Source organism: Phacochoerus africanus, chromosome X, assembly GCF_016906955.1.
Source record: "Phacochoerus africanus isolate WHEZ1 chromosome X, ROS_Pafr_v1, whole genome shotgun sequence".
NCBI classification, from domain to species: Eukaryota; Metazoa; Chordata; class Mammalia; order Artiodactyla; family Suidae; genus Phacochoerus; species Phacochoerus africanus.
In genome coordinates, this window is record NC_062560.1 from 63,435,227 (window position 1) to 63,459,577 (window position 24,351).

At 37.7% G+C, this 24,351-nt stretch overlaps 1 protein-coding gene and 1 long non-coding RNA gene across 3 annotated transcripts in view; one reads left to right on the plus strand and one right to left on the minus strand.

Moving 5' to 3' along the window:
• Window positions 1–1,467: 1,467 nt before the first annotated feature.
• On the minus strand, window positions 1,468–23,246 carry LOC125118480 (uncharacterized). 2 transcript variants are annotated; one of them, XR_007132832.1, is made up of 5 exons: window positions 23,150–23,242; window positions 5,351–5,465; window positions 4,897–5,103; window positions 2,519–2,622; window positions 1,469–2,197 (listed from the first exon to the last, which is right to left on the minus strand). It is a non-coding gene; the product is annotated as an uncharacterized LOC125118480 (long non-coding RNA). The 2 variants fall into 2 exon arrangements; XR_007132831.1 differs by having other exon boundaries at window positions 1,468–2,197; window positions 4,897–5,465; window positions 23,150–23,246.
• Window positions 23,244–24,351, plus strand: part of CHIC1 (cysteine rich hydrophobic domain 1) — a 47,984-nt gene continuing 46,876 nt past the window's right edge. The window contains exon 1 of the mRNA XM_047765019.1: window positions 23,244–23,533. Within this exon, the coding sequence (XP_047620975.1) occupies window positions 23,244–23,533 (290 nt within the window). The remainder of the gene's footprint in view (window positions 23,534–24,351) is intronic.

The window sequence follows — 24,351 nt, forward strand, 5'->3', positions numbered from 1 at the left end:
ATATCTTTCCCTGTGCATTCATAGACTCAGAGGGCAGGGCACCTCTGGTGCAGGCTATGGGTAGAGAGGCACCACTTGCATGGGCTATGGGTGACAGGGTGCCTCTAGTATGGGCTATGGGTAGACAGGCACTTCTTGTGTGGGCTAAGGGCAGCAGAGGGCTAAGCATGATGTGGCACCTTCTGCAGGGTCTACAGGTGGTAGGGGCAAACCACAGCAGTCATCTCAGATTCTAGATTTGGGCATGGCCTGCCACCACTAGGCAGCAGGTGCCTGGGGCCATCTGTGATACCTGTTCACAGATGGCCCCAGGCACCTCAGATGTCAGCAAAGAAGAGAGAACTGCAACCAAGCACCATCCATTGTTGCTCTCACTCCCCTGGGAACACACCTGCCCTGCTGCTGCCACTGCCACACATTCCTGGCACCACCTACACCTGCCTTATCACTGTCACTTCCCAGGGCCCTGCAACTAGGAGCAGCCTGCACCACCTTCCCACCGGTTCTTGCCACTGTCAAGGGCCCAGCAAACAGGCACTGGCTACTAGCCCTGCCCATTGCCTCTATCTTCCTGGAAGCATACACAGCACCCTAAAAATAAAAAGTAAGCTCTTGCAAAATACCCAGGGCTGCTCACACATATAAATAGTACTCTAAGACTACAGTGGTTGTTTTTGCTAAACTCCCACAATAAGAAAAATACAAGCAAAATGAAGACGCTCAAGAGCCATTCCCAATTAAAAGAATTCACCTGGAGCATCAAACAATGAAACAGACCTCTGCAGTCTAACAGACACCAAGTTCCAAAAGAAGATAGTGAAGATTCTGAAGGAATTAAGAGCAGATATGAACACTAATGCAGATTACTTTAGAAAGGAACTAGAAAATATAAGGAAGAGCAAAGAAAAATTAGAAAATTCATTTGCAGAGTCACAAGCTGAGGTAAAAGCACTACAGAGAGGAATGAATAATGCAGTCACTCCCTCAGTGGGTTAAGGATATGGCATTGCCATGAGCTGTGGTATAGGTCGCAGACACGGCTCAGATCTGGTGTTGCTGTGGCTGTGGTGTAGGCCGGCAGTTATAGCTCCAATTCAACCCTAGCCTGGGAATTTAAATATGCCATGGGTGCAGCCCTAAAAGCCAAAAAAAATTAAAATTAAAAAATAATTAAATATTTCCATTTGCAGCAACATTGAGAAAGAGAATATACTTAGTGAAATAAATCAGACAGGGAAAGACAAATACTATATGATATCACTTATATGTGGAACCCAAAAAAATAGCACAAATGAATCTATATGCAAAAGAGAAACAGACTCACAGACATAGAAAACAAACTTATGGTTACCAAAGGGAAGAAGGATGGGGGAGGGACAAATTAGGAGTATAGGATTAAAAGAAACAAACTACTATACACAAAATATATAAGCAACATGGATTTACTGCATGCACATGGAATTATATTCAGTATCTTGCAATAACCTATAATGAAATATAATCATAAAACAATAACTAAATCACTATTCTGTACATCTGAAACCAACACAATATTGTAAATCAACTACACTACAATTTATAAATCAAGATAAGTAAGGCTGATAAGATAGAAAAATTTTAGACAATAATTTCACTACTTCAGCTAAATACCATTCAAATAACTTGTACCACCCACTTCCATGTCAGTAAAGACCAAGAGCCCAGACTTAAACCTTTTCAGGTTTGTAACAAGGTTTGGGGTGGGTAAAGGGAAGTTGTAGAAGAAGGCCAAGTAGAGAGCATAAACTTTTAAACCCTCAGTACTGTAATGAGTCACCATTTCCACATGGTGTCAGTGTAGACCACAAACAGGAGCCTGGATTGCTACTCCCACCTCTTAATAATGAAATACCCCTCGCTCTCCACCTAGGTGACAGCAGTAGATGCCTATGGAGAGATCAATGTTCAAATTTGCTAAGCACGAAATAGGCTTCTCCTGTCTTGTGATATGAGCAGAGGCCATGAGGGGAGACAAAAACTGCTACCTTCACAGCAAAGGAGGCATTAGTAGAAGCATAGTGGGGAATCAGAAACTCCATGTCCACCCAGAAATAATAAGCTCACCCCTCTCAGATTTAAATGGAGAATGATTGAGGAACTTGGACTTCTAATTCAACTTGGCAAAAATAAGGCTGCCTCTTCCAACCTGTAGAGCCAGCTAAAAGAGATTTGTGTAAGATTAATTTTTTTAGACAATATAGCTTTACTCCTACCCACATATTTCTGCTGTTATTGACAAAATACTGTATTTTTATATACTATCAATCCAATGTCCAATGATACAATTACATCCATATAATCATAAAAGAATAACTAAATCACTATTCTGTACATCTGAAACCAACACAATATTGTAAATCAACTACACTACAATTTATAAATCAAGATAAATCACTATATATCACTATATACAATTGCTTTTTCAGGCACCTTAAAGAAGAAATATGCATTTAAATTACTTTTATAATTATGCAATTACCTTTACCAGCAGGTTGTTTTTTCATGTGGATTCAAATTATTATCTGGAATCACTTTCTTTCACCCTGAAGAATTTTCTTTGGTATTTTTTATAAGGTGGATATGCTAGAAAATAATTCAGTCAGTTTTTAACATAGGAATGTTATTTTGCTTTCATTTTTGAAAGATATCTTCGCTGGATATATTGTATGATTTCAATTATACTACATGTCCAGAATGTGAAATTCTATAGAGATAGAAAATAGATTAGTGGTTGCTTAGTGCTAGGGAGTAGAACTAGAAGGCAAAAGATAAATGTCATGGGCTGTCTTTTGAAATGATAAAAATATTCTGAAGTTGATTGTGGTGATGTTTGCACAAATATGTAAATATACTAAAAGTTAACTGATCACTGTAAATTTTCAAATTGTATAGTATGTAAATTATACCTCAAAAATGTCTTTTTAAAATAAGCTCACATACATTCTACAAGATCTATATGTTTTTAATCCCCTCTCCCAAATTTTGCATTCTCAATGTTGTATTTTACACCTTCATGTCTATCCCTTAACTGTTTTTTGCAATTATAGTTGATTTTACAGTTTTTGCCTTTAAATCTTTGTGTTCATTTATTTAAGTGATTGATCCAAAGCCATTACTATATATTGTCTTTATTAGTGGTATTCTTCCATTCCTATACACTCCTTCTTGTTATAGCTTTTTCTTTTCAACTTAGCAAAGACCATTTAATACTTATCATAGGGTTAGTTTAGTACTGATGAACTCTTAGTTTTTGCTTGTCTGAGATTTTCATTTCATCTCTCCTTCAATCCTGACTGATAACAATGCTGGATAGAGTATCCTAGTTTGTAGGTTTTTTCCCTTTCAGTGCTTTAAATATATCATGGCACTCCCTTCTGACCTGCAGTTTCTGCAGAAAAATCAGCCAGTAGCCTTATGTAGCTTCCCTTGAATGTGATACTTTGTTTTCCTTTTGCTGACTTAAAATTCTATCTATTCCATCTTAAACCTTTGCCATTTTCTTTGTGATATATCTTGTGTGGGTCTATTTGGGTTCATCCCTCTGTGCTTCTTGTACTTAGAAATCTGTTTCCTTCTTCAGCTTTGGAATATTTTCAGCCATAATTTTGCAAAATATATTTTCTCCCCCTTTCTTTCTCCTGTCTCCTTCTGGGACCTCTATAATGTAAATGTTACTATGCTTGATATTTTCCCCAAATTCCTTAAACTATCCTAAGTTTAAGTTTTGTTTTTGCTCTCCCTGTTCTGATTGGGTGATTTCTATCATTCTACCTTCCAGATTACTTATGCATTCTTCTGTATCATTTAGACTGTCTGGTAATTCCTTCTAGTGTGTTTTTTCATTTCACTTATTTTATTTTTCAGCTCTGACTGGTTCTTTTTTATGTTTTCTAGTTCTTTGTTAAAATTCTCACTGTGTTCATCTATTCTTTGCCCAAGTTCAGTTAGCATTCTTATTACTAATGATATTATTATTCTTATATTTTGAAATCTTTAAAATGATATATTGTTAATTTTAAATTATTATTTTTCTGTGTCCCATTAGGATTTTTCAAGTTTTTTTCTTTTATTTTATTTGAAACAAATTCCTCTATCTTCTTATTTTGTTTAACTTTCTCTGTCTCTATTAAATTAGATGAAACATTTACCTGTCGTGGTCTTAAAGAGGTGTCCTTACATTAGTGTGTCCCTATGCAATCTGTGTGTGCCTAGTGGCTGTGCTGGTTGAGCTGGATCTAAAGTGACCACAGGTCACATTTTCTATCAGAGTGTGCTGGCAGCTACTGCCTTGGTAGGAGGTAAGGCTAGAGATGGAGCAACTAGAGCCAGATCCAGATATGGGCTGGGGTTATTCTTATGCTCAAAAGCCATTACCACCTTATCAAGGATGGGATCAGGGCCCAAAGAGTTGGAGAAGCCCAAGGTTTGGGTCCAAGCTGTTTCCACTCCTTCTAAGTGTGCACTCTTCCCCTAGCAATGACACCTCCATTCTAGTGGAGAGCAGCACCAGAGCAAGAAGTTCTGGACTAGGTGCCTGGTATGAACTGGGCTGGGATGGTCTCAGCATACCAGTCAGAGCTTCAGTCCATTCTCCAATTGCTGCTTCCACAAGCTCACCAGCAATGGCTAACCCTACCCCATTCAGAGGCAGGGCCAGGTCTGAGTGAGCTCTGCTTCCTCCAAGTGCATGCAGCTTTCCTAGCAATAGCACTTTAACTCCAGTGGGGAACAGTGCTAGAACAAGTGGAGCTGGAATAGGCACCTGGGACAGGCTGCCACACATACTAGGAAGATCCCAGCTGGCCTGTTAGAGCCCCAGGTTGTTCCCAGAGGTATGCTAGCAATGGCTACCCTTACCTGGTTCAGACGCAGTTCTGGGTCTAAGCTGGCTCCATTCCACCCATGTGTGCACTCTTCTCAGTGATGGCAGCCATTGCCCTAGTGGAGAGCTGCACTGGAGTAAGAAAGACTGGAGCAGGCACCAAGTTTGGGCTGGTGTGCATGCTGAGGTGGTTACAGTAGACCAGTCAGAGCCCCATGGATTCTTCAATCTGCTTCATCCACCTTGGTGTCAGGAATAACCAAATGTATGTGTGTGCACATGCTTTCTGCATGAAGTCTATTCCGTACAGCCCACCAGTAAGTCCCACTGGTTTTCAAGCCAGCTAAGAAAACTCATCTTTCTATTGTTGGACCCCAAATCTGGTTTGCCCAATATGTGGCTCAAACCACTCACTCTCCAGGGAGGATATCTGAGCCCATGATATCCCACTCCTCTTTTTTGTCCTCTGCTAGGGGCATGGGTCCTGACCTGATTGCTTCTCCTCCCTTCCTGTCCAACTCCATGTGGATCTTTCTTTACAGCCTTTGTTGTAGAAGGGCCTTTCTTCTACTCTCTAGTTTGTTTCCAGTGAGAGTCGCTCCACCTATAGATATAAATATAGATATAGTCATATATATTATTAAGTTATATATATAATTAATATGTATATATTAAGTTTTATTGATGTACAGTTGATTTACAATGTGGTAATATCTACTGTACAACAAATTAATTTAGTTATACATGTACACACATCCATTCTTCTCAGAATCTCTATTTTTGATGTGTTTTTGGAGGCGAGTGAGCTCAACATCCTCTTACTCCACCATCTTGACCTCCTCTCCTTTGAACTCATTTTATGAGGCAAGCATTACTTGATACCAAAGCAAGTAAAGGGAACTATAAGAAAAGAAAATTACAAGCCAATATACCTGAATGAATATAAATGCAATAACCCTTAAAAAATGATAGCAATTCAAGTTTATCAGCAACTTAAAAGGGTCATGCAACATGACCAACTGGGATTTATCCTTCAAGTACACAGGTGGTTCAATAACAGTATCAATAATTATGATACCATATTAACAATATGAAAATTTAAAAGATAATGATCTTCTTAATAGATGAAGAAAAAGCATTTTCTAAAAATTCAAAATACATTCATGATTTTTAAAAAAACTGTTAAACAAACTAGTTATAAAAGGAGTGAAGCTCAACACAAAAAGGCCATATATTAGAAACTCACAGCTAACATCATACTAAAAAAAGCTTTTCCTCTAAGATCAAGAACAAAATGAGAATGCCTGCTCCTGCTACTTCTATTCAATACAGTATTAGAAGTCCTACACAGAAATATTAGGCAGAGAAAACGTAAATCAGAGAGGAAGAAGTAAAATTTTCTTTAAGACTGGATAATCTTATATATAAAAAACCCTACCAACTCCATTAAAAAAAAGGTGTTAGAATGAATAAATGAATTCAGTAAAGTTGCAGAATACAAAAATCAATATACAAAAATTAGTTGTGTTTTTATACACTGGCAACAAACTATTTGAAAAAAATTGAGAAAGTAATCCCATTTACTATAGCTTCAGAAACAATGAAATACTTAGAAATAAATGTAACTATGGAGGTAAAAAACCTATGCTGAAACATATAAAACATTGATGAAAGAAATTAAAGATGACACAACTGAATGGAAATATATTTTGTGTTCATGAATTTGAAGAATTAATATTGTTAATATTGCCATAATACCCGAAAGGATATATGGATCCAATTCAATCACTATCAAAATCCCAATGACATTTTTCACAGAAATAAAAAAAAAATCCTAAAATTCACATGGGACAATAATAGAATCTTAAACAGTCAGAACAATCTTGAAAAAGAACAATGTTTCAGCCTTTATACTGCCTGATTTCAAAATATAATACAAAGCAATAGTAATCAAAACAGTATTGTATTGACATAAAACAGAGAACAAAGAAACAGGAAAGGGAGCACAGAAAATAAATCTATGCATTTACAGTCCATTGATCTTTGACAAAAGTGCCAAGAACACACAATGGAAACAGATTAACGGTACTTTGAAACTGGATTTACACATGGAAAAGGAAAAAATTAGATACCTTTTTCATACAAAAATCTACTCAAAGTGAATTAAGGATTTCCTTTTATTTTCCTTTCTTTTTCTTTTTCTTTTTTTTTTTTTCTTTTTTTGCTTTTTAGGGCCACACCTATGGCATATGGAGATTCCCAGGCCAGGGGTTGAATTGGAGCTGCAGCTGCCAGCCTACACCACAGCCACAGCAATGCCAGATCTGAGCCATGTCTGTGACATACAACACAGCTTATGGCAAAGCCGGATCCTTAACCAACTAAGCAAAGCCAGGGGTTAAACCTGCATCCTCATGGACACTAGTTGGATTTGTTTCCACTGTGCCACAATGGGAACTCCTGGATTAAAGATTTAAATGTAAGAGCCAACATTATAAAACTCCTACAAGATAACATAGGGGAAAAACTTGACTTTGGTCTGGGCAATGATTTGTTTTATTTGACCCTCATAAATGCAGGCAACAAAAGCGAAAATAGACAGGTAGGATTGCATCAAACTAAAATCCTCTGCACAGCTCTGGAAATAATCAACAGAGTCAAGAGACAACCTATAGAATGGAAGAAAATATTTCCCAACCATATATATTTTTTAGGGCCACACCTATGGCATATGGAGGTTCCCAGGCTATGGGTATAATCAGAGCTACAGCTGCCAGCCTACACCACAGCCACAGCCACATCAAGATGAGATCCAAGTCACATCTGTGACCTACACCACAGCTCATGGCAATGCCAGATCCTTAACACACTGAGCGAGGCCAGGGATCAAACCTGTGTCCTCATGGTTCCTAGTTGGATTTGTTTCCACTGTGCCACAATGGGAACTCCCCAAAACATATATTTGATATGGGGTTAACATCTAAAATGTATAAGGAATTCAATGCCATAGTAAGATAATAATAATAATAACCCAATTAGGAGTTCCCATCATGGTTCAGTGGTAATGAACCCAACCAGTATCCATGAGGATGTGAATTTGATCCTTGGCCCCACTCAGTGGGTTAAGGATCCGGCATTGCTCTGAGCTGTGGTGTAGGTCACAGGTGTGGCTTGGATCCCACATTGCTGTGGCTGTGGCTGTGGCATAGGCCAGCAGCTGCAGCTCTAATCTGACCCCTAGCCTGGGAACTTCCATATGCTGCAGGTGCAGCCCTAAAGAAAAAAAAAGCAAAATAAAAATAATAATAACCCAATTAAAAATATGCAAATAACCTGAATAGACATTTCTCAATTTTTTCCAATTTTCATCCAGTTATTAATGTCTGGTTTCATATCACTATGGTTGGAAAAGATACTTGATATGATTTCAACCTTCTTAAATGTGTTGGCTTGTTTTGAAGTCTAACATATGATCTACTGCCCAATGTTCTGTGTGCCTTTTAGAAAAATGTATATTATACTTATGTAGGGTAGAATGTTCTGACTAAGAAGCTCAGAGAATACCAAGCAGGACAAATGCCAAGCAAACAAACAAAAATATATCATAATAAAACTAGTGGAGACAAAGCAAGAGAAAATCTTAAAGGCAGCCAGACCAAACAAACAAACAAAAACAGAACAAAAAACATATTACCTACAGAACATGAAAATTACAGCAGAATTCTCATCAGAAAGCCTGCATGCAAGAAGAAAATGGAGTGACATATTTAAATTATTGAAAGAAATAAGCTGTCAATGTAGAACTCTATATAATAAAGTTAAAAAATCCTTTAAAAGTGAAAAGAAATAAGCTCTTTCCTGGACAAATAAAACCTGAGGAACTTTATTGCTAACAGACTTACTCTACAAAAATATTTTTTAAAAGTTCTTCAAACAGAAGGAATATAAGTCAAAGATTTCCATTTAAAAAGGTAGAAACAGGTGTTCCCATCATGGTGCAGCAGAAACTAATCCGACTAGGAACCATGAGGTTGTGGGTTCAATCCCTGGCCTTGTTCAGTGGGTTAAGGATCCGGCGTTGCCATGAGCTGTGGTGTAGGTTGCAGATGCAGCTCTGATCTGGCTTTGCTGTGGCTGTGGCGTAGGCTGGCAGCAACAGCTCCAATTTGACTCCCTAGCCTGGGAACCTCCATATGCCATAGGTGCGGCCCTATAAAGACAAAAGACAAAAAAATAAAAACAAAAAAAAAATTTAAAAAATAAAAACAAAAAAGTGGAAACATATGAAATAGAATAAATGAAGGTAAAATACTTTATTATTTTTAATTGTTCTATGTATAATTACATCACAAAAATATTAACAATGAATAGCTTATGTAAAGTAAAATGTATGACAACAGTGGTACTAGGGATAGGAAGAAGGAATTGGAAATATGTTCTTATAATGTCTTTATATTATACATGAAGCAATGTGATATTATTTGAAGGTGTACTTAGATTATTTTAAATGCATATTGTAAACCAAAGGTAGAATATTGAAACATTTTTACAGGGAGTTATAAATAATAAAGAAACAAAATGGAATAATAAAAATGCTCAATTAGAGAAAGCAGATAAAGAGAGAAAATGGATAAGAAATGCATTAAACAGGCTGTGACATCAGTATGAATAGCTAACTTTTGTCTCTCCCCTTCAATCTATAACCAGTAAAACATCCACAGCTCAACAAAGGTGCCTCTGCCCACACAACACAACAGGATGCCAAAAGAGTTCCACACATCTGTACATCTAAAGGTGGATAGACTAGAACACATAGAGGAGGCAGAAACAAAGGAACAGTAGAGGTGGTGCCTATGATCCTGACGCTTGGCCAAGGCAGTCCCAGAAAACCCCATAGAAGCAGGGGAGGTAGAGCATATGACTCTGCTCACAACCACACATAATGAGACAGCAGTGGCAGCAGGGTCTGCAACCCTGTCCCTCCAGGCATGGAGGTGCCCATCTCTGGCCCTCTTCTCCTCAGCCACAGTGGTGGCACCTGGGAAGCTAACAACACTCAATATGGTTAGAAGTACCTGTTACTCTGGCTGCCCCCACCATTTCCCTCCCCTGCAATGATAGAGCCTGTGACTAAGGAAATATTGAATGCAAGGGAATTGCCATCCCATGGCACAGGCAGTAAAACCAGAAGCAGCAAGGCACCAATAACCCACAAGGCACAAGTAGCAATAACAAAGGCAGCACATCTGACAGGGTAGAAAATGCCCAGTATTAAATATAATCAGAAGCAGCTCAGGTTAAGAGAAACCCAAAACTTATACTATATTACCACCTACTGGAAAATAAAAGGTCTCTAATTTCTAACCAAATGAATTATTAGAATCAAGTTTTTAAACTAACTAACTAAATAAAAACTTTACCTAAAGAAGAAAAGTATCTGATACTTCAAATGTGCAGGCTAAGGAATCAAGCACTATGAAGAACCACAGTAAGAGTGTATCACAAAAAGAAAGTGACAATTCTCTAGAAACAAAAGATAAATTATTATGTTGTTACCTAACTGAGAGAGAATTAAAAATAACTATGATGAAGAGACCTAACAAGATGCAAGAAAATTCAGAAAGGCAGTTCAATGATCTCAGGAAAAAATAATGAATAGAATGAATATCTTACCAAAGAGAATGAAATGCTAAAATAAAAACAAATAGATATTCTGGAGCTGAATAACTCAATAAATGAGGTGAAGAATGCATTATAAAGCAGTGGAAATAGAGAATGCCATAATGAAGAGAACAGCACTAGTGTGCTCAAAGGTCCAACTCTTGAAACAATAACAGAAGAGGAAAGAGAAGACCTTTTTTAAAAATGAGGAAGTTCTATGAGAACTACACTTTCAGGAAGGGTAACATTATGGAAATGGGTATGCCGGAATAAGAAGAGTGGGAAAAGGGAGCAGAGAGTTTATTTAAAGAAGTAATAGGAGTTCCCATTTGGCTCAGTGGTAATGAACCTGACTAGCAACCATGAGGATGCAGGTTCACTCCCTGGCCTCGCTCAGTGGGTTAAGGTTGTGGCGTTGCTGTGAGCTTGGTATAGGTTGCAGATGCAGCTCAGATCCTGCATTGCTGTGGCTGTGGCATAGGTCAGCAGCTGCAGCTCCAACTTGACACTAGCCTGGGTCCATTCACTGCAGGTGCAGCCCTAAAGAAAGCAAAAAAAAGAAAGAAGAAAGAAAAAATAGCTGAGAACTTACCAAGCCTAAGGAAAGAAATGAATACACAAGTCCAGGAAGCTAAGAATACATGTAATTGATTCAACACATACACTTTCCCCAAGACACATTGTATTAATACTGTCAAAATCAACAACAAAGAAAAAATTTTAAAAGCAGCCACAAGAAGTTCCTGTCATGGCACAGCGGAAACAAATCCGACTAGGAACCATGAGGTTGCAAGTTCAATCCCTGACCTCGCTCAGTGGGTTAAGGATCCGGCATTGCTGTGAGCTGTAGTGTAGGTCAAAGATGCAGCTCAGATCTGGCGTTGCTGTGGCTCTGGAGTAGGTCGGCAACTATAGCTCCAATTAGACCCCTAGCCTGGGAACCTCTATATGCCATGGGTGTGGCCCTAAAAAGGTAAAAGACAAAAAAATAAATAAATAAAAATAAATTTTAAAAAATAAAAGCAGCCATGAAGGAGTTCCCACTGTGGCTCAGTGGATTATGAACCTGATTAGTATCCATGAGGATATGGGTTTGATCCCTGGCCTCACTCAGTGGGTTAAGGATCTGGCAGAGCTGTGAGCTGTGGTGTAGGTTGGAGACGTAGTTCCCATGTTTCTGTGGCTGTGGTGTAGGCCAGTAGCTGCAGCTCCAATTCAAGCCTTAGCCTGGGAACTTCCACATGCCACAGGTGTGGCCCCCAGAAAATTTTGAAAATAAAATAAAAGCAGGCACGGAAAAAGGGGAAGTACATAGTGATCCAGTACTACCTCAAGAAATAAGAAAAATCTGTAAAAATAAACTAAATATACATTTAAAGTAACTAGAAAAAGAACAAGAAAAACCTAAAGTTAGTAAAAGAAAGGAAATTAGAAACATCAGACTTAAAATAAATGAACTAGAGACTAAAAAAATAGAGACGATCAATGAGACTAAGAGTTGGTTCTTTGAAAAGATTAATGAAACAGACAAACCTTTAGCCAAGCAAGAAAAAAAGAGGGAGAACAAATAAATAAAACCACAACTGAAAGAGGAGAAATTACAACTAACACCACAGAAAAATACAAAGAATCCTAAGAGAATTTTTTTTCTTTTCTTTTTTTCTACAGCCACGCCTGTGGCATAGGTGCTAGGCTAGGGGTTCCTGGGCTAGGGGTCGAATCATAGCTGCAGCTACAGCCTATACCACAGCCACAGCAATGAAGGATCGAAGCCACATCTACAACCTACACCACAGCTTGTGGTAACGCTGGATCATTAACCCACTGAATAAGGCCAGGGACCAAACCTGAAATTGTGCAGAGACTATGTTGGGTCCTTAACCCACTGAGGCACAATGAGAACTCCCTATAAGGAATATTATAAACAATTACATGCCACAAATTAGACAATCTAGAAGAAAGGGATAAAATACTAGAAACATGCAATCTTCTAAGAATGAACCATGAAAAAAATAGATAATCTGACAAGATTGATTACTGGTAACAAAACAGAATCAGTAATTTTTTTAAAACTGCCAAAAACAAGTGCCCAGGTCCCGATGGCTTCACAGGTGAATTCTATCAAACATTTAAAGAAGAGTCAACACTTGTCCTTCTCAAATTATTCCAAAAAACTGAAGAGGAAGGAAAGTTTACCAGCTCATTTTATGGGCTAGCATTATCCTGATAGCAAAACCAGACAAACACACACACACACACACACACACACACACACACACACACAATATTACAAGCTAATATCCCTGATGAGCATGGATGTAAAAATCCTCGATAAAATATTAGCAAACCAAATTCAATAATATATTAAAAGCATCTTACATCATTATCAAGTGTGATTTATCCCAGGGATGCAAGGATGGTTCAAAATCCATGAATTGATCAACATTATACACATTAACAACATGAAAAATGAAAATTATATGCTCATCTCATTAGGTACAAAAAAAGCATGACAAGAGTTCCCACTGTGGTGCAGTGGCTGAAGAATCAGACTACAGTGGCTGGGTTACTGTGGAGGTGTAGGTTTGATCCCTGGCCTGGTGCAGTGGGTTAAAGGATCCAGTATTGCTGCAGCTACAGCTGCAGCTTTAGCCTGGATTCAATCCGTGGCCTGGGAACTTTCATATAAAGAAACATTTGATAAAATTCAACAACCAATCATGACACAAACTCTCAGCAAAGTGGGTATAGAGGGAACGCATCTCAACAAAATAAAGGCCATTTATGACAAACCCAAAGTAAGATCATACCCAGTGGTGAAAAGCTGAAGGACTGCCCGCTCCATTCAGGAACAAGCCAAGAATGCCCACTCTCACCATTTCAATTTAACATAGTATTGTAAATGCAGGCCATAACAATCAGAAAAATAAAAAATAATAAAAGGGATCCAAATTGGAAGGGAAATGGTGAAACCGTCACTGGTTGCAGATGACATGATACTTTATATAGAGAACCCTAAAGTTTCCACCTAAAAACCAATAGAGCTGATAAATGAATTCACCAAAGTTGATGGATACAAGATTGATATACTGAAACCTGTTGTATTTCTATACACTAATAACAAAATATCAGAAAAGAAAGTAAAAACACATTTCCATTTGAATTTGCATCAAAATGAATAAAATTCCTAGGAATAAACCAAGGAGGTGAAAAATCTATACCCTGAAAACTATAAAACATTCATGAAGCTAAATTAAAGATGATACAAAAATTGAAAGATGTCCCATTTTTGTATTGAACTAATATTGCTAAAATGGTCATATTACCCAAATCTAACAGATTTAAAGTAATTCCTAAAATACCCATGGTATTTTTCAAAGAGCTAGAACAAATTAAATAAAATTCATATGGAACCACAGAAAGACCCCAAACTGTCAAAGCAATCTTGAAAAAAAAGAACAAAACTGGATGTAAAAGCCCCCCAGACTTTATACTACAAAACTACAGCAATAAAACAGCATAGTACTAGCACAAAAATAGCCACATAGCTCAATGAAACAGAATAGAGAGCCCAGAAATAAATGCATGTGCCTATGGTCAACTAATCTATGACAAAGGAGGTAAGAAAATACAATGCAGAGAAGACAGTCTTCAAAAACTAGAGCTTGAAAACTGGAGAGCCACATGTAAAACAATGAGATTAGAACATTCTCTCACACCATATAAAAAATAATAGTTTAAAGGCCTGAATATAAAAACAGAAACCATGAAACTCATAGAAAAGAACACAGGCAGAACACATGTTGACATATATCACATCAATATTCCTTTGAACCAGTTTCCTAAGGCAAAAGAAATTTTAAAAATAGAAAAATAAATGCTTGGGACCTAATAAACTTAAAAGCTTTTGCACAGCATAGAGAACCATCAATAAAACCAAAAGGAAACCTGTGGAATGGGATAAAATATTCGCAAATGATGTGACCAACAAAACATTAATATCCAAAATACACAAACAACTCAATATCAAAAAAAAACCAATCTAATCAAAAAATAGGCAGAAGACCTGAATAGACATATTTATAAATGACATATAGATGAATAACAGTTACCTGAAAATATGCTCAAAAACCACTAATCATTAGAGAAATGCAAATCAAAACCACAATGTGTTATGATAATCACACATTGATAATAGGCTATCAGAATGCCTATTATCAAAAAGTCTACAAATAACAAAAGTTGCAGAGGTTGTGGAGGAATGGGAACCACTATACACTATTGGTGGGAATGTAAACTTGTGTAGCTACTATGAAAAGCAGTATGGAGGATCCTTAAAAACTAAACATAGAACAGTTATATGACTCAGAAATTGCACTCCAGGGTATATATATGAGGAAAAAATGAAAGCATTAATTTGAAAGATACATGTACCCCAATGTTCATACCAGCACAATTTACAATATCCAAGACAAAGAAGCAACCCAAATGCCTATCAACAGATGATTCAAATAAGATATGGTATATATTAATGGACTATTACTCAGCCATAAAAATATTGAAATTCTATCATTTGTAGGAACATGAATGGACATAGAGTATTATTATGACTAATGAAACTAAGCCAAAAATGGAGTTCCCGTCGTGGCGCAGTGGTTAACGAATCCGACTAGGAACCATGAGGTTGCAGGTTCAGTCCCTGCCCTTGCTCAGTGGGTTATGGATCCGGCGTTGCCGTGAGCTGTGGTGTAGGTTGCAGACGTGGCTCGGATCCTGCATTGCTGTGGCTCTGGCGTAAGCCGGTGGCTACAGCTCCAATTCGACCCCTAGCCTGGGAACCTCCATATGCCACAGGAACGGCCCAAGAAATAGCAAAAAAAAAACAAAACAACAATAACAAAAAAAACAGAAGATATGAACAGCATTACAATGTAGATCTAACTGACATTTTTAGAACAATCCAACCAACAAGAGCAAAATATATATTATTCTCAAATGTACATGGAATCTTCTCAAAAATAAATGATAGAGTAGGCCATGAAACAAGTCTCAGTAATTTAAAAGTATTTGTATCACATAATTTGTGTTCTCAAACAACACTGGAATTAAATTAGAAATCAACAACAGAAGAAAATCTTGGAAATTCTCAAATATATGGAAATTAAACAACACACTTCATAATAACCAATGGGTCAAAGAAAAATCACCAGGGAAAGTCTAAAATATTTTGTGGCAGATGCAAACAAAAAACATAGGAAAATTTCTCAGATACAGCTAAAGCAGTCCCTAGAAGGAAATTTATAGGAGTAAATATTTATAATATACATGAAGGATTTCAAATCAACAATTTATGTTTCTGTCTTAATAAACTAGAAAAAAAGAGAAAATTAAATCCAAAGCAATCAGAAAGAAGGAAGTAATAAAAATTACTACACAAATCAATGGAATGGATAATAGAAAAAAAATAGTTTAAAATCAATGAAATCAATAGTTGGTTCTGTAAAAAGATAAAATTCAAAAACCTGTACCTAGACTGACCAAGAAAAATAAGAGAGGACATATAAATTACAAAAGTCATAATGAATGAGATATCAATACTAACCTTGTAAAAATTAAAAAGATTATGAGAGAATGCTACAGACAATTTTAAGCCAACAAATTAGACAACTTATACAAAATAGACAAATTCCTAGAAAGACAAAAAGTATTGAAGCTGACTTAAGCAGAAATAGAAATCTGAATAGATCTATTACAAAGAGATTGAATTAGTAATTAAAAACTACCCATTAAAAAGCCCAGGCCTGATGAATTCCTTGAAACATTTAAAGAAGAAAAATAACAATCCTCCACAAATTCTCCCAGAAAATAGTGGGAAAGGGAAAAATCCCCAACTTATTCTAAGAGGTAGCATTATCATAATACCAAAATCAGACCAATATCACAAGAAAAAAAAGAGACCAATATCCCTCATGAACATAGATGCAAAAACTTAAATATTAAGAAACTGAATCCACACACATATCAAAGTGATTACACACCAAGGGGAATTATCCCAGGAATGAAAAGTTTCGGAACTGAAAATCATATTATGTAATAAAACATATAAGAGAACAAAAACTCCATGATCATTTCAATTGACATGGAAAAGGTGTTTGACAAAACCTCAAGACTCATTCATGATTTTTAAAAAAAATGGACTATTTAGGAATAGAAGGAAACTTCTTCAACCTAATTAAAGACATTAATAAAAGAATAAAAGTAAACCTAACATCGTACTTAATGGTGAAAGATTGAAAACAAGTCAAGGAATTCTCCCAACCCTTCTGTTAAACAATGCACTGTAAATTCAAGGCTATATAATCTTGGAAAGGGAGATTATATACTGTAAATTCAAGGCTACATAATCTTGGAAAGGGCAGGAAAGGAATAGAGGGAGGGTGGAATGGAGAGAGGAGAGAGAGAAGGAAAAGGAGGAGGAGGAAGAGAAGGAGAAAGAGAAGAAACGGAGGGAAGGAGAAGATCCAGATTAGAAAGGAACAGGTAGAACTGCACTTATTTACTGATTTCATGAATTTATATGTAGAAAATCCTAAGGATTTCACGCACGCATTCACACACACACACGTCTATTAGAACTAGTGAATGTGTTCAGTTAAGGTCACAGATTACACATCAATACAAATACAATAAATTATATTCCCATAAATTAGCCATGCATGATCCAAAAATGAAATCAATTAAACAATTCCATTCGCAATAGTATCAAAAAGGAACAAAAACATTTTGTAATAAATTTAACAAAAGAATTATAAGTTTTATACACCAGAAACTACAAAACATGGAGTTCTCTTGTGGCACAGTGGGTTAAGGATCTGGCATTGTCACTGCAGCAGCTCTTGTCACTGCTATGGCACAAGTTCAATCCCTGGTCAAGGAACTTCCACATGCCCTGGGCATGGATATGTGTGTGTGTATACATATGTATATATACATATGTATACATATATATATATATATATGTTAAACATCTAAACAGATGAAGAGGTATCCCATGTGCATGGATCAGAAAAGATAACATTGTTAAGTTGGCAATATTCCCAAATTCATCTACAGATTCAATGTGATTCCTATCAAAATTCCAGTTGGCTTTTCTGGAAGAAATTGATGAGGTGATCCTAACATTTTCAAGGAAATGTGGGAGACTGAGGGGGTCCAGAATAGCATTTTTAAAAAAGCAAATTTGGTAAACTCACATGTTCCAATTTAAACACTTACATAAAGCTATATAATATTCAAGATGGTGTGATGCTGGTACGAAGATAGACATAGAGATCAACTGAATAGAATTGAGTCCAGAAATAAACCCATACATTCATGGTTAATTGATTTTCAACAAAGGTATTCAGGCAATTCAACAGTCTTCAGCAAATGGTGCTGGGACTATTCAATAGCCACATGTAAAAATATGAATTTAGACCTTTATTACATATTATGCACAAAAATTAACTCAAAATGGATCACAGACCTTAAAAAAACTTTTAGAACAAAGAGAAAAAAATTTGTGTTAGGCAAAAAATTTCTTAGATAAATGATAATAGAAAAATTGATGAACTGGATTTCATCAAAATTGAAAACTTTCTCAGTTCAAAAGATACCATTAACAACACAAAAAAACAAGTCACAGACTGGGAGAAAATATTTGTATACCACATATCTGATAAATAACTTCTATCTAAAAGATAGAAAGGGTACTTTATAACTCAATAATAAGTAAAAAGTAACCAAATTTTTAAAAGAGCAAAAAGCCATACACAAACGTTCATAGTAATTTTGCTCAAAACAGCCAAACTTTGGGGAAAAACTCCAATGTCTTTCAGGAAGTGAATAGCTAAGCAAACTGCAGTACATCTGTACTGTTGAATATTACACAGCAATAAAAAGGAATGAACCATTGATACACTCAATAACCTAGATGATTCTCAGAAGTATACTGAGTAAAAAAAGGCCGATCCCTGAAAGTTACACACTGTGTGATACAATTTACATAATATTCTCGAAATTACAACAATTATAGGTGGTAAATAGTTTAATGGTTATGAGGAAGGGGGTGGTGGTTATAAAAGGATAACAAGAGGGACCTTTGCGATGATGTAACTGTTCTGTATCTTGACTTATAGTGTTGGTCAGACAAAACTACACCTGTGATAAAACTGTATAGAACTAAATATAAACACACACAAATGAATGCATGTATGACTGGAAATCTAAGTAAGATGGGTGGACTGTATCAATGTCAGTTTCAGGTTGTGATAGTGTATTATAGTTATGGAAGATGTTACCACTCAGGGATACCGAGTAAAGGATTAAAGAGGACCTCTCTGTATTATTTTTTACAACTATATATGAATCTCCAATTATCTTAAAATAAGGCTTGACTTTTTAAAGTGGAGCAAAAGATTTGAATAGACATTTTATCAAAGAAGGCATACAAATGGACAACAAGCACATGAAAAGATGCTCAACATCATTAGTTATTAGGGAAATGCAAAGTAAAATTACAATGTAATAGCACTTAAACCCACAAGAATAGCTTAAATCAAAAAGATAGACAATAACAAATGTTGGAAAGGATGTGGAGAAAATGGAATCTTCATACATTGCTGGCAGGAATGTAAACTAATTGAGCAACTTTGGAAAACAATTTGGCAGATCTCCTAAATTCAACACAGTCTTACCATATGACCCAGCAATCCCACTCATAGCTATCTATCCTAGAGAAGTCAAAATATAGTTTGTTCACACAAGGACTTGTACGTAAATTTTCATAGCAGCATGTTCATCATATCCAAAAAGTGGAAGCAACCTAAATGTCATCAGTTAATGACTACATAAACAAAATGTGATACATCCTGACAATGGAATAATATTCATCGATGAAAAGGAATGAAGTATTCATACAAGACAACATGGTTGAACCTCGAGAACATTATGCTAATCAAAAGAAGCTAGACACAAGGAAGTACATATTGTATGATCCATTTATTTGAAATGTACAGAAAAGAAATTTATAGAGGCAGAAATTAGATTAATTACTGGCTGGGATAAAGAGTGGGAAATGACTGAAAATGGGACAGTAATTTCTTCTGAATGTCACAGAAATGTTCTAAAATTAGTTTGTGGTGATAGCTGCACAACTCTGTAAAATCACTAAAATCACTGAATCATATGCTTAAATAGATATCGAAAGAGTGAAAGAGAGAAAGAAAAAGGAAGGAAGGAAGGAGGGAGGGAAGCAGGAAGGAAGGAGTGAGGGAGGGAAGCAAGAAGGAAGGAGTGAGGGAGGGAAGCAAGAAGGAAGGAAACTGTCTTTTAAAAGTTGCAATTCTGGAGTTCCCGTCGTGGCGCAGTGGTTAACGAATTCGACTAGGAACCATGAGCTTGCGGGTTCGGTCCCTGCCCTTGCTCAGTGGGTTAACGATCCGGCGTTGCCGTGAGCTGTGGTGTAGGTTGCAGACACGGCTCGGATCCTGCGTTGCTGTGGCTCCGGCGTAGGCCAGTGGCCACAGCTCCGATTAGACCCCTAGCCTGGGAACCTCCATATGCCGCAGGAGCGGCCCAAGAAATAGCAACAACAACAAGACAAAAGACAAAATAAATAAATAAATAAATAAAAGTTGCAATTCTTTTCAGCTGTTTTAAGGCTAAAACCTCCTTAGATGGTTAAACCTGTGACCTCTTGCCTCAGGTCCCCACACAAATGGGAGAATTACCCCCATGACCTACTTAGTTCATCAGACAGAAACATGGACCACTTTCTTCTCCATCCACTCCTAGCTTTATTAACCTTGATGGTTGCTAAAGTATCATTTAAAAGTATTCTGTGGTAATCTATGTGGGAAAAGAATCTGAGAGAGAATGGATATGTGTATATGTATGACTGGGTCACTGTTGTACAGCAGTAATTATCACAGCCTTGTAAATTGACCATACTTCAACTTTGAAAAATTCATGTTTTTTCTTGCATTTGCTGACAAGATGTATTTTTCTCACCCTGACCAATTCCAAATTCTCCTGTAGTTCAGCAAAACAAATTAACTTCAGAATCATGTGTGCCTTTTCAGCCCACTGTACATGCAGGAAAACAGATGAGCAGATTTGACTATACCTGTGAATTTCTCCAATCATAACACTTCTCTCTTAACTGCTTTGTCCTTTTGACATCTGACTTAGTGTCAGGTGCCTTTTTCCATTTTGACTGTGGAATTTCACCCTCCCCTTCCTTCCCTCTCATCTCCCACAGCCGTAATTTCTTCACTTTTACCATAGTTTCAATACTTCAGTTGCACTTATCACAAATCCACCCCTTATACTCCTTCCCCTTCAAATATTCCTACCTAGTCTAATCCTGAGTGGTGAAAAAGAGACACTATCATCTGAACAGCAAAATGCTTCCTTCTAGAGATTGATTTAGTGGAACTTTATAGAAAATATATCTGGAAAAAGTTTTAGTATTGCCTATGGCTTTTTTGCTTTTTGAAAGAAGTGGTGCAGAATATTGATTGATCTTAAGTCTAAAGTATTTTGCTCTGATAAGTGACATATGACACATTATTAATTAATGCCCAAGAAAACAGATATACATACAGTCTTGCCAGAAGGCTATTATAAAATACCTTAAGGTTCCATCTTTAATTATAATTTCTGGCTAGTAAAGTTCCCTCTGCTATAAGAAACTAGTTTTTGTTGCTCACTGATAGTGTTGCAACTTATTTTATTTATTTATTTATTTTTGTCTTTTTTCTATTTCTTGGGCCGCTCCTGCGGCATATGGAGGTTCCCAGGCTAGGGGTCTAATCGGAGCTGTGGCCGCCAGCCTACGCCACAGCCACAGCAACGCAGGATCTGAACCGCGTCTGCAACCTACACCACAGCTCACGGCAACGCCGGATCGTTAACCCACTGAGCAAGAGCAGGGACCGAACCCGCAAGCTCATGGTTCCTAGTCGGATTCGTTAAGCACTGCGCCACGACGGGAACTCCGCAACTTATTTTTAAAGTTCCTAAATAATCAAGCTTTTGAGTACAATAACTTTTTTCCATTATTTTTATTACTTATTTTTATTTCTTATTAAAATATTTATAATTATCTTCCATTGTGTTATTAATAACACAAAATCCTTGATAATGATGATAGTTTGATCAGTGCCTCTCATAGAACTAATTTCTTCCTCCCTCACACATCCTAAATGCTTTGCTTTTACTGCTATACTGCTAACACAATGCTTACTCTAAATTAAAGTGTGGCAATATTTGTTTCCTAAGTCTCACCCACTAATTGGGATGCAGCTGTAGCATAGCGGAAAGAGCAGTCAGTTGATTTTAGAATACCTGGATTACAGTATTGGTTTTACTGCTTAGCAGTTGTGTGACTTTATTATCTTAATGACCCCTAAATTATGGCATGAATTTTTGTGCTGTTGCCAAGTATAAAATAGTATGAGACATCCGGAAACTCAAAAATATATGGTCTCTATAACATTTTAGCGGGAGTGGAGAAGACAGAATAGTTGAAATGGAAAATCCTGGACAAAAGGTCACCATGGACCTTAATAAATTCTTAAACTTCCTGAGACTGTTTTGCCATCTATAAAAGAGACAATGATGATGCTTACGTCATAGGATTAAGGGTTAACTGAGATATTGAATGTGAAAGAGTCTAGCCAGTATCTGGAAAATGGATGATGTTAATGAATGTTTCCTTAGATTGGAATGCTCTCCCCAACCCCTCCGTTCCCCTCATCACCCCCCCCCAAAAAAAACACTCCAAAATTCAAGTACCTTTCAATAAAAAGCCCAAAACGCACCACTGTACAAAGCCCTTTCAAACAACTTCAGGCAGTACAGCCCTTTGGTTAAGGAAATTGGGCTTCTGGAATCGGACGAGACACCCCCCCCCCCCGCAAGTTTAAAGCCAGGATTGCCATATAATAACTCCATGACTTCCGACAAGTTACTTATCCTCTCTGCATCTAGGTTTCCCATCTGTAAAATAAGATCATCGTGGTGCATATCTCATGGGGTCGTGAAGTATTAAATGAGATATGCTTAGCACAGCCCTTGACAGTTAAGTCCTCCATAAGTATTACATAAAAGCAGTAAATAGAAAGTTTCCTCTTCAGTAAAATGTTAATAAAAATGCCTCCCAGGGTGTAGCAAAATTCCGCTGCAAAAGTCTTTTAAAATTTAATGCTGAACAAACCTACAGCACTGGTATACACCTTGAGATACATGGGGCAAAGTTCTAACCTCACTTTTATAGAATATACTTTCCCTGCCCTGGAGGGAAGGGGGTCATAATTCCAACTATTAATTAATAGGAAATGAAACCACAAGATACGTCCCCGGATACAAGTAGCAGAAGCCCAAATAGCAGTATTAAGAACGGTAACCGCAGACCGGGCCTCGATAATTCCCTGGAGTTCACCTCTAACGCCCCCTTCCCCTGGAGCCGCGCAAGCGTACACCGATTTTGCTCCTTTCTCCTTCTTGCCCCCGCCTCCAACACCTCCCCCCACTCCATCTACCCCATCACGCAGGCGCAGCTCCTCAAATCCTGTCCCTACCCACCTCCTCTTTCTCCGCTTTTTGTTCCCCCTCCTCTTCCAGCACCTCCGCAGGTTCAGATTCTTCGTGAGGGTGGCGGCGATCAAGGGGTCACGTGATGAGCATCCTGCTGCCCAACATGGCGGAGTTCGACACCATCTCGGAACTGGAGGAGGAGGAGGAAGAAGAAGCGGCAACGTCGTCGTCGTCGCCGTCGTCGTCGTCCTCGGTTTCGGGGCCTGACGATGACGAGGAAGAAGAAGAGGAGGAAGAAGAAGAGGAGGAGGAGGAAGAAGAAGAGGAGGAGGTGGAGGAGACGCCGCCCCCGCCGCGGGTAGTGAGCGAGGAGCATCTGCGGAGATATGCCCCTGACCCTGTATTGGTGCGGGGCGCCGGCCACATCACTGTGTAAGCGAGAGGGGGCCATGGGTTTTGAAAAGGCTGAGATTTGGCGACAGAGAAGTAAGGTGATCTGGGGGCCTGTGGAGTGGGGGAGGGCTGCAGGCGCACTGTTAAGAAAGGACGCCTGGTCTAAATGGAGAAACCGAGGGAGATCCGTGTAAAGGAAGTGAGGAGAATGCAAATGTGATGCACCAACGCCAGGTAAAGAGTGACTATAGGATAGGGAAGTTAGGGGTTGCGAGCCAGAGAGATTGGAGTAGGGCTAAGTCTCATTGCTTCTGTGTATGCTGCCGATGAATAGTTTTTAAATTGCAAGATGTACCAGCGTATTCTTTGCTGCTAAGATTGGTGTCTAGGGGAATACGGTGACTGCTGTAACAAGTGAGGAGATCTAGGCTTGGACTCTTCAAAACAAACATGATACATATTGTGAATAACATTATAGGACATCAATCCACCCACCCACATATTCATCCATCCGTTCTTTCTATCTAATCCCTTATGTAAATAAATACAATAATCCTTTTCGTGTCTTGATCACTCCTCACTCTGACATTCCTTAAATATCACACAATTAGAGGTTCCGGTTGAGAGGCAGCTATGAAACGTAGAAAAAGCAATGGATTAAGAGTGAGTGCTCTTGGATGTTAGTCCCAGCTTTGCTTCTTACTGGTCCTGTGACCTTGGTCAGGTTACTTACCATTTCTGGGCCTTGATTTCTCCATCGATAAAATGAGGGGTTTGAGGTAGAATGTTTCTAAAGCATTTCGGCTCTGAAATAATTTGATACCTTCAGGAGATATTGCATACCCAAATATTAAATA